This window comes from Vulpes vulpes, chromosome 3 (assembly GCF_048418805.1).
Source record: "Vulpes vulpes isolate BD-2025 chromosome 3, VulVul3, whole genome shotgun sequence".
NCBI classification, from domain to species: domain Eukaryota; kingdom Metazoa; phylum Chordata; class Mammalia; order Carnivora; family Canidae; genus Vulpes; species Vulpes vulpes.
The window spans coordinates 131,768,613-131,779,358 of record NC_132782.1 but is presented as its reverse complement, the minus strand read 5'-3'; the positions used below and the strand labels follow the sequence as shown (position 1 = coordinate 131,779,358).

Below are 10,746 nucleotides of genomic sequence, written 5' to 3'. Positions count from 1 at the left end.
TACTAGAATTAAGATTTTAAAAATAATAAATAAAACAAAGCCATAAAACTTTAAGAAGAAAACATAAGGGAAAGAAATCCTGTAGACCTTGACTTATGCAAAGGTTTCTTACATTAAAGGCCCAAAATGGGGGGGGGGGGGGCGCCTGGGTGGCTCAGTGTTGAGCAGCTGCCTTTGGCTCAGGGGTGATCCAGAGCTCCTGGGATCAAGCCCTGCACCAGGCTCGCCACAGGGAGAGTGCTTCTCCCTCTGCGTATGCCCCTGCCTCTTTCTCTGTGTTTCTCATTAATAAATAAATTTTAAAAATCTTTAAAAAAATAAAGGCCTTTTTTTTTTTTTTTTTTTTATGATAGTCACACAGAGAGAGGGAGAGAGAGAGGGAGGCAGAGACACAGGCAGAGGGAGAAGCAGGCCCCATGCACCGGGAGCCCGACGTGGGATTCGATCCTGGCTTTCCAGGAACGCGCCCTGGGCCAAAGGCAGGCGCTAAACCACTGCGCCACCCAGGGATCCCAAATAAAGGCCTTTTTTTAAAAAAAAAGTGATACATTGGATGTCATCTGGGGGGCGCCTAACTGGTTCAGTGAGCAGAGCATGTGACTCTAGATCTTGAGGTTGTGAGTTGAACCCCACATTGGGCAGAGAGCCTACTTAAATAAATAAATAAATAATTCTTAAAAAATTTTAAGAAATTCTGCTCTTCAAAAGTCTCTGTTATAAGAATGAAAAGACATGGTCTGGAAAATTATTTGCAAATCTCATGATGTACAATAAAGGATATGTATCCAAAATACATAAAGAACTCTCGAATTGAATAGTAGGAAAACAACACAATTTTTAAAAAATGTGTAAAAGATTTTAACAGACACTTTGTCAAAGATTATATTTGAGTGGCATAAAAGTACATAAAGATGGTCACACATTATTAGTCACAGGGAAATGTAAATTAAAATCTCAGTGAGATGCTCCATATCTCTTAGAATCGCCAAAATTAAGAAGATTGTTTGGACAATCCCAGGTTCTTGCAAGAATATAACCTAACCATAACTCTCACACATCGCTGTTACGAATTCAAAGTTGTACAGCCACTGTGGAGCCAGTTTGGCAGTTTCTCATAAAGTTAAATGCACACTTACCACGTGACCCAGCAACCCCACTTCTAAGTACTTATCCAGGTGAAAGGAAAACTTAGCTTCACACAGAGATTTCACACGAGTGTTTATAGTGGTTTTATTCGTAACCACAAAACTGGAAAAAAAAACTCCACTGTCCTCAAAATGAGGAATGGATAAACAATACGACAGCTGCATTCAACCAAACACTCACAGGTAGTAGAAAGGAGACCATATATGCAACAGCATAGTGGAATCTCAGATGCATTACGCTGAGTGAAAGAAACCAAAAATAAAAGGTTACGTATTCTATGATTCCATTTATGGAAGAGTCTTGCAAAGGAAAAACTTAGAGGGATGGAAAAGAGACCAGGGGTTTCGAGAGGCTTGCCTTTGGCTCCAGAGAGGCCTAGCTGGGCTGATAACCATTCTGAACCTTGCTGAAGATCAGCAACTTCGGAAGATTGTTAGCAATGTTAGTAACAGCATCTGTCCCACCGAAGGGACACCCTTCCCTGCCTCTCTTGCCCCCCACCCCCCACCCCTCACCCCCCATAATTCCAGGATCCAGAAAAAGGCCCTAATGAAATCCTCCCAACAGTTCCCAGGGCACTGCGAGGACTCGAACCCCGGCCCGTGTGGGAGCGGCCGTTCCGCGCGCGGTTCCGGGGAGCACTCGGGGGAGTCTCGGCCCCACCTCCCCCGCCGCCGGCCGTGCGGCCCCGGGCGCTCACCCTGCGGGCCGAGGCCCGTCTCCCCCCGCACCCGGCCCGGGCGCAGCGGTCCCGAGCGCGCTCCGCGAGCGCGGGAGCCCGCGGCGGGGCCTCCGGACGCCGGCCCAGCGCAGCCGCCCGGGGCCCGCGGGGAGGCGCGCGCGGGGCCGGCTCCCGCCGACCGGTGGCGGGCCTGGCGCGCCGCCGCGCGGGCTGTCCGGCTCCGCAGCCCGGCCGAGCGCCGCTGCTCGCGCGCCTCCGGAGGGCAGCGGGCCCCGCCGCCGGCCCCGCCCGATGGCGAGGCTGCGGGACCGCCTGCTCCGCCTGGCGCTCGCGATCCGGTCCCTGCTCTTCTGGTCGCTGGTCTACTGCTACTGCGGGCTCTGCGCCTCCATCCACCTGCTCAAACTTTTGTGGAGCATCGGCAAGGGCCCCGCGCAGACCTTCCGCAGGGCCGCCCGCGAACACCCTCCCGCGTGTCTGAACGACCCCTCTTTGGGCACCCACTGCTACGTGCGGATCAAGGTGAAGGCCGGCGCGGGCCCCGCGGGGCCGGGAGGGAGCGCGGCCCGGGGCGCGGGGCGCGGGGCGCGGGGCTGCCGCTGCCGAGACGGCGCTCCCGGGGCTCGCGGCGGGGACGGGGACGGCGCCCGGGGCAGGCAGGGCGCGGGGGCGCGGGGCGCGGGGGGCGCGGGGCGCGGGGCGCGGGGGGCGCGGGGCGCGGGGGGGGTCGGGGCCGCGCGCGCGCGCCTGTGCGGGAGCGCCCGAGAGCTTCCCCAGCGGGGTCCTCGGGACTCGCTCCTGCCTCCCCCCGCTCCGCCGCAGCCCCCCGTGAGGCAGAGCGCTCTCCTGTCACCTTTTTGCCCTTTAGAGCTCAGACCGGCCGTAGGGAGTTGGTGCTGGTGGTGCCCTGTACTGTCTCCCGAGGCTGCCTTGCCCACCTTCTAGAGGTTGAAAGAGTAAATAGAATAAGTCATTGGAAATAGGACTTTATTCAGAGTAGCAGAAGGGAGCCTTCACGGATGACCTAACCAGCATGAAACAATAAATACATGGTGTACGTTTGTGGGCAAGGAAACAGACGTGGGAAGTCAGAGACCAAAGGAATGGAATAAAAAGTAAATGTCAACCATGCGTTGAGACTGGAACCGTGCGTGCTTGTCCCAAGCCACCTGGCAGCCCACGGATATTCCATTTCCTGAGGCTCCAGGTGGTGATGGGATATGGCCCTTCATGATGCACCCTGCAGTCTGACTCACAGGCCTTTCAAAAGTAGCCTCACATGAGGGGATATTTATGTCACCAAGTGCAGGATTCCTATTAGGAGCTAATTGTCCAGCTGCTAGAGTTCAAAAGACCAAGGGCACATTTTTCTTATCCTTATTCGGCCTGCGGTTGGTATGAGAATGAAATGAATTGATATTTGTAAAACGAGAGGCTTCAAAAACAACAACAACAGATAAAACCTTAGAGCAGTGCCTAGTGCACACAGTAAGTGCAATAAGGTATTTATTTGTTCCCTAAATCCAATCAAGTGGCCGAGACTCATCACCAATAAAAGAAGTTATTGAACTTCTGGAAGGGCATTCTGCAGTTGAGGGCAAAGTCAGGTTTGTTATCTTGGTTCCAACCTGAGGAGGAAGAGCAGGAAAAAAGAGCCATCTGGAATTCCTTGTAATGCTCTTTTCCTCTTACTCTGGACACCTAAAGAGTTTCCCCAGAGACAGAACCAAGGAGTGGAAAGAACATTGTCCTGTAACGTAGGACAAAATGGGGTTCTGGTCACAGTCCTGCACCCAATCACCTTTATGAGCCATGTTAATATCTTTGGACTTTAGTTTCCAAATATGTAAAAATGATGGGGTTGCATTAAATGACCTTTTAGGATTTTTTTTTACATCTGAAAACCCTCTTGCTTGGGTTAACCTGATATAAAACTCAGTCTCTGTGCTCATCTTTTGGTTCTTGGTCTCTTTCTTCACTTCTTCTTCTTCTGTTTTTTTTTTTTTTTTTTTTTGGTTTCCTTCTTGGTTTTTTCTCCATTTTCTTCTTTATAGTTTGCTTTGTATCTGCTGTATTCCTGTCTCACCCCCATGCCGTTTATTTTCCTTGGGCAGTCTTGTCTCCCACATGCAGAGAGAAGTCTTGAGCATTCAGAGAATTCTGCTGTTAGAAATACATTGACATGACATGAGCAGGAAGCAAGGGGAGCTGTACATGCAACTCCCAACTTAAAATAATAATGTGGGAAGGAGAGAACTAAAAATAAGAAAAGGAGGTGTGAATTATATAACTGATGGCACAGCTCTTGACGGGCAAGCTGAGAAAAGTACGTGACTAGGAGGTAAACATGGCAGGAATATAAATTCAGATCAGAATTATTTACATGTCCTGTGGAATTTGGATGAGATGAAATGTGACACATCAGGAAGATGAAAGTCACAAATTGTGACATTGTTCCAGAGGCCTGTAACATATAAATTGACCTTGTAAGTAGAACAAGAAGGGAACATACTATAAAGGGAATGCCGACAAAAATAAATATAATTTACTCTATTAATAAATCATGGAATTTTTTTTGTTTTTGAAATTTAATTATTTTATTTCATGATATTAAAGATAACGCAAGTGGACTTTCTTCTTGAATCAAGTGGAAATGCTAAATGCACTACTTTTGGCAAAATATCACTAAAATTCCGTACCCTCTATTTCCTACTGCAGGATTCGGGGTTAAGGTTTCATTATGTTGCTGCTGGTGAGAGAGGCAAACCACTTATGCTGCTGCTTCATGGATTTCCAGAATTCTGGTAAACTTACCAACCAACTTTTTATTTTGCATTAAGGACTTGGCTTATCACAGTGTCATTTTCTTATGACTTTTAATCGACCTTACTTTGTGGTCTCTTACCCAATTATCCTTCCCAAATTTTCCTGAATCACAGGAACACTTTGCCTTCTATTCTAAAGAACAATGCATGGTACCAGGTTAATTTTCTTTTTCTTTATCTTTTCTTTTTCTTTTTGAGAATTAAAAGAGGTATGGTTTAATGTTTCAGATTTCTGAACCAGCTACAAAACAGTTTTTATACTATTTACTGTGGACCAAATGCCACATTGGGTAGGGAAAGGAAATTGAAAAGAAACCAAAGGTATAGAGTGCCTATTATCTGGAAGGTCTGAGCGAAGCCTTAGGTAAAGGGGAGGTGGAGAAAGAAGAGGACTCTTGGAGACTGAAGATGAACTATTTTCTGTGCATGTAGCAATAGGCTCATATGAATGCAGGATAAATTAAGGACCTAAATATTTCACATTAGGAAGAAACCTATAACCAAAAATATACAGTTGCTAGGTACTTAAGAGAAAATGTTCTGTTCTCCTTTGAACCTCACAGAGTCAAGTAAGTACAAATGAAAACAACATATGATTAAACTTTTAAAACACGAATATCTTTTTAAAAGATGCTGCCTATAGTTGTGAAAAGAAGACTAGATTTTTGGTAACGTAGTGCTTTGATATTGAGATAGTTCACAAACTAAATGTAAAGAAATTGATGAAAAATAATCCTATTCTCTGAGCTGACTGCAAGACAGGATATGTGGTATCTTTTGAAAGGCCTGGGGTAATGCCCTATCCCCAAATTTCTCCCTTATTATCACTCTTAACGCCTAGAATTTCACCATTATACATTCTGCACCTCCTTCACAGTTTTAAAGATCTTGTGTTATCCAAAGTCCTGATTTAAAATGCATCTAGCTCTGAAAAAGATCTGATCCTGATACACTTTAGTTAATACTTTATCAGTGAAAGAGACTTTATTAGTAAATACATTGAGAATGCTAGTGCATGAGGAAATATTAGGCATTGAAGAAAAGACTGGAGCATGGCAACCTCATCATTTTTCCAGAGCAAAAAGTCTATAGATGTCTTTTTCTGAGATTTTTCCCCTCATGAAGATTTTTCTCCCCTCTGTATTCGCCTGCATGAATAAACATAAGTCGTTTTCATGTTAAACTTTTATATGTTCTTCCATCTGGAGACAACTTAATTAGGTGGTAAACAGCCCAGTGCAATTCAGGCATATGTATGTGGACTCATTTAGTGGAGTGCTTGACATGATTGGCTCACAATAAAATGTAAGTCTGAAGCATTAGTCAAATCTGCATAAAGTAATGTAGGCGGTGAATTCTGGCTTAATCACTTACTCTGCAGGATCCTGCACAAATCATCTGCAATAATCTTGCGGAGTTGTTGTGAGGATAAAGAGAGTCAAAATATGCAGAAGGCCTTACATGTAGCCCCAGTGAATACTCAGTAAATGGTCATTTTCTTCCTTCATTTCCATTCACTCAGTGTGGAAATCCAGCACTAGCATCCGCCATGCATTTATTGATTCAGTGCCTTTCAATGATAAAGTATTAACTAAAGTGCACTGAGATCATACCTCTTTGAGAGCTAGCTGCATCAGGACTTTGGATGATACAAAATCTTCAACTCTAAAGGAGATGAAGAATATGTAATAGTAGAATTCTAGTTTTAAGAGTAATACTAATGGGGACATTTGGAGATAGGCCATTGTCCCACCAATAAAAAAATAATTTCCTGACTCTGCTGCTGCTGCTGCTAATTAACATTTACGGACCATTTACTGTGTGCCAGGCACTCTTCTAAGTGTTTTACATACATCATCTCACTTAAACATCATAGCTACCCTTCTAAAATTGGCAGCATCAGAAAGTAAGGCACACCTCATTTTTGAGCTTCAGGGCTGACCTCTCCTGCTGTCTTCAGTATATAGGAATGACAGTCTGATATCACACACTGATTTTCACCCTTCAAATTTCACACCTTACAGAAACATTCAAGAGAGTGTTAAAAGTTAGCTAACAATGTAAGAACACCTCACTCTAACATTTTGGATCATGATTCTAAATAAAATTCATGATCTGTTGGGGTGTGGTGGTTGATATTGAACTTTTTAATTTTTTACTTCTTAAAGATTTTATTTATTTATTTGACAGAGAGAGTGAGAGAGCACAAGCAAGGGGAGCAGCAGAGGCAGAGGGAGAAGCAGGCTCCCGCTGAGCAGGGAGCCCAACTCGGGGCTCGATCCCAGGACCCTGAGATCATGACCTGAGCCAAAGGCAGACGCTTAACCAACTGAGCCACCCATGTGCCCCAATATTTAACTTTTTAGAAAGAAAAGATTTAAAAGCTATTGTGTCTCTCAGCCTCATACAAACCCCGATACTTGTCCATGCTCTTTTCTCTTCTGGAACTTCACTTCTTTACATGTGGAACAGTCTACCACGAAGATAAAAATAAACCTACAATTACTTCAGCCACTTGGTAATTGTTTCTAAGAAACAGCCAATAACAATGATATCCTTTTAATATAGGACAGTTAATACCTTCTGTCATATTTAAGAATACTTTTTTTAAAAAGATTTTATTTGAAAGAGAGTAAGAGAGAGCACATGAGCGAGGGCAGAGAGAGAGAGGAAGAGGGAGAAGCAGACTTCCCTGCTGAGCAGGGAGCCTGACGTGGGGCTTGAACCCAGGACCCTGAGATCATGACATGAGCCAAGGCAGACGCTTAACTGACTGAGCCACCCAGGCACTCCAAGAACAATATTTTGTACCTTTTTCACAGCATTGTCTCATCATTTACTCTTCATAAGAGCCCTTTTGCAAAATAGAAATGTCTGGTGATTCTTGTACGTGTCCTCTAATCTTCAGTGGATGGGGCAGCCTGGGAAAGGCCCAGCACTTGTCCCTGGACATCAGCCCCATTTGCTCTAGCAAAGTTAAGTCTTGGTTGTGTTACTCCAGGAACACCCTTGCTATGATTTTTTTAAAAAACAACAGGGGATCCCTGGGTGGCTCAGCAGTTTAGCGCCTGCCTTTGGCCCAGGGTGTGATCCTGGAGTCCTGGGATCAAGTCCCATGTCAGGCTCCCGACATGGAGCCTGCTTCTCCCTCTGCCTGTGTCTCTGCCTCTCTCTCTCTCTTTCTCTCTCTCTCTCATGAATAAATAAATAAAATCTTTAAAAAAAACAACAATGAACCCTCATAGCTCAGTTACTCAAAAAGCATATCGAATTAACTAAACTCTGCTGGCCATTAATCTGAAAGCTACCCAGTTGTTTAGGGAGAGTCCTAAAGCAGCTACATGGAGATTGCTGATAATCAGAAACCTCTGTTTGACTATGTCATACCCTAAACCAAGACCACTATGTTGAACCTTTGTCTTTCCTTCCATTCAGACTGTCACCTGTTAGGAGTGACACTATCACCTATTAGGAGTCTAGTCAATTCCATTCAGGAAAAAGTCAAATAAAATCCGAGTTTAGGATAAAGCTGTTTTGATTAAGCCACTTCAGGTCTCTCTCTTGGCTTCTCTTTTTCCAAAAGCCCCTTCTCTTTCATTTCTGTCTCCTTTAAAAGCCAAAAACAATAAAGCAAAAGACTTTGTCTGACATTTCAAACCAATTTAAACTTTTAAGTGTAAATATTATCCTTCTATTAATCAAGTTTTGCCTAAATACACATTAAATTATGAGCTTATTTGTAGACCAAGTAGGTCAGAATATTTGATACTTTAAAAAAGTAGTCATGAATTGGCAATGTATGTAAAAATGATTTTTTTAAATTTTTATTTACTTATGATAGTCACAGAGAGAGAGAGAGAGACAGAGACACAGGCGGAGGGAGAAGCAGGCTCCATGCACGGGGAGCCCCACGTGGGATTCGATCCCGGGTCTCCAGGATCGCGCCCTGGGCCAAAGGCAGGCGCTAAACCGCTGCGCCACCCAGGGATCCCTAAAAATGATTTTAAACAGAAAAGCACAGGACACGTGGGTGGCTTCACCTCAGCGTGTGGCCCAGGGGTCCTGGTATCCGGTCCCACATCGGGATTCCTGCATGGAACCTGCTTCTGCCTCTCTCTCTGTGTATCTCTCATGAATAAATAAATAAAGTCTTAAAAAAATAAACAGAAAAGCACTATACAAATGCAATATATGATCTGCATTTGTCATCAACACCTAAGAATAGCTGTTGAGAATTGGTGACATTTAATATTAGATGTTACATGGAAACTATATGAAATTCTGGGTCTTCTTTCTTAAAATCTAAAGGAAACATCAAACAAGATCTGCATCTCTGAGACTGTTAGCTAAATTATCCCAAAATAAAGTTGTTTGTCAGGAGATGGTTTTTTCTCCCACTCTCTCTCCACCTCAATTTGCATCGCTTTTAAAAATATTTGGAGCTGATGCAGGCAGTTTCTTTGAGTTGTCTTCATCACCAGCTGTATGGAATGCATTCGTCATTACTCAAGTGCTGAGGCCAGGGAGGGCTCTTGGTACACACAGCTGAGCATAGTCTGATGACTAGGCCCTTTTCTCTGTTGTGAAGGGGAAAAGGATATTCTACATTTGAAGGTGGCTATCATGGTAAACCGGAAGCTCTCTTATGTCAAGAGTAATCACTAGGAAGGGGGTTATTTTTAGCAGTGACTCTGCTATTACCTAAGGGTACTAGAAAAAAAATGGATGAAAATAGCTAGCTTTATTTGTCATATTTTTAGGAGTCACTGATTTTTTTTATGTAGGTTCCACACCCAACATGGGGTTTGAACCCAGAACCCTGAGATCAAGCATGCTCTACAGAATGAGCCAGCCAGGCACCCCTGAGTTACTGGTTTTACAAGATGTTTCATTTCTGGGTCAGGGGTTCGATTTTGTTTAATATCATATGAATGAAATGCCCATCAGTCTATCTCTGGGGTGATTTCTTTTTCAGTTTAAAGTGTGAATCAAATATGCAAAGAAAGTATGAATTCAAATATGTGATCAAAAATTTATTTATGAATTCTGGAAAGGTTACATTTAAGAATTTTTGGCAATTTATTATGATAGCTGCCCTGTTTCTTTTTTTTTTTTTTAAGATTTTATTTATTTATTCATGAGAGACACAGAAAGAGAGGCAGAGACACAGGCAGAGGGAGAAGCAGGCTCCATGCAGGGAACCCGATGTGGGACTCTATCCCAGGGCTCCAGGATCACGCCCTGAACCAAAGGCAGACGCTTAACTGCTGAGCCACCCAGGCATCCCATCTGCTGCCCTGTTTCTTAGAAATATTTAAGATATTGTTTGGTTCCTTTCATGGATAATAGCAATAGTTGAATTTATTTGTAAGGCAATTTAAATTATTAATAAGATAATGAAATATGCAGGTATTATGTTTGCATACTCTCTAATGCGATTTTAAATGTAAAATATTGCAGGATTCTACACACTACTTTGAGTCAAATTTCTACCTTGAAATCTCTAACTACATGAATTCTAAATGAAGACCCAGATACTTAAGATATTAAAACAATGCATATTTTCTTTTTTTAAAAAAGATTTTATTTATTTATTCATGAGAGACACAGAGAGAGAGGCAGAGACAAAGGCAGAGGGAGAAGCAGGCTCCATGCAGGGAGCCCGATGTGGGACTTGATCCCGGGACTCCAGGATTAGGCCCTGGGCTGAAGGCAGGTGCCAAACCGCTGAGCCACCCAGGGATCCCCAACAATGCATATTTTCATAGGCATTGGCTATAAATTCCCCAACAGGAACTTGGGGACTTTAGTTGTCCCCACCAGTTAGCCAAATTGTGAATGCTATGAAAAAGTTCTTGAAGGAAATTGAAAGTGCTACTCCAGTGAACACACAAATGATAAGAAAGTGAAATAATCTTATTTTTTGAGATGGAGAAAGTTGTAGTGGTCTGGACAGAAGATCAAACCAGCCAACACATTTCTTTCAGCCAAAGCCTACTCCAGAGCAAGTTCCTAACTCTCTTCAATTCTGTGAATACTCAGAAAGGTGAGGAAGTTGCAGGAAAAAAGTTTGAAGCCAGGAGAGGTTGATTC

At 43.7% G+C, this 10,746-nt stretch overlaps 1 protein-coding gene across 3 annotated transcripts in view; it reads left to right on the top strand.

The window, feature by feature from the left end:
- Positions 1 to 1,996: 1,996 nt before the first annotated feature.
- The window catches only part of EPHX4 (epoxide hydrolase 4), a 51,137-nt gene continuing 42,387 nt past the window's right edge, over positions 1,997 to 10,746 (top strand). The window contains exons 1-2 of one of the 3 annotated variants that reach the window (XM_072754633.1): positions 1,997 to 2,350; positions 4,547 to 4,632. In XM_072754633.1, the coding sequence (XP_072610734.1) occupies positions 2,120 to 2,350; positions 4,547 to 4,632 (317 nt within the window). In that variant the 5' untranslated portion in view covers positions 1,997 to 2,119. The remainder of the gene's footprint in view (positions 2,351 to 4,546; positions 4,633 to 10,746) is intronic. The other 2 variants (XM_072754634.1, XM_072754635.1) reach the window with 2 other exon arrangements.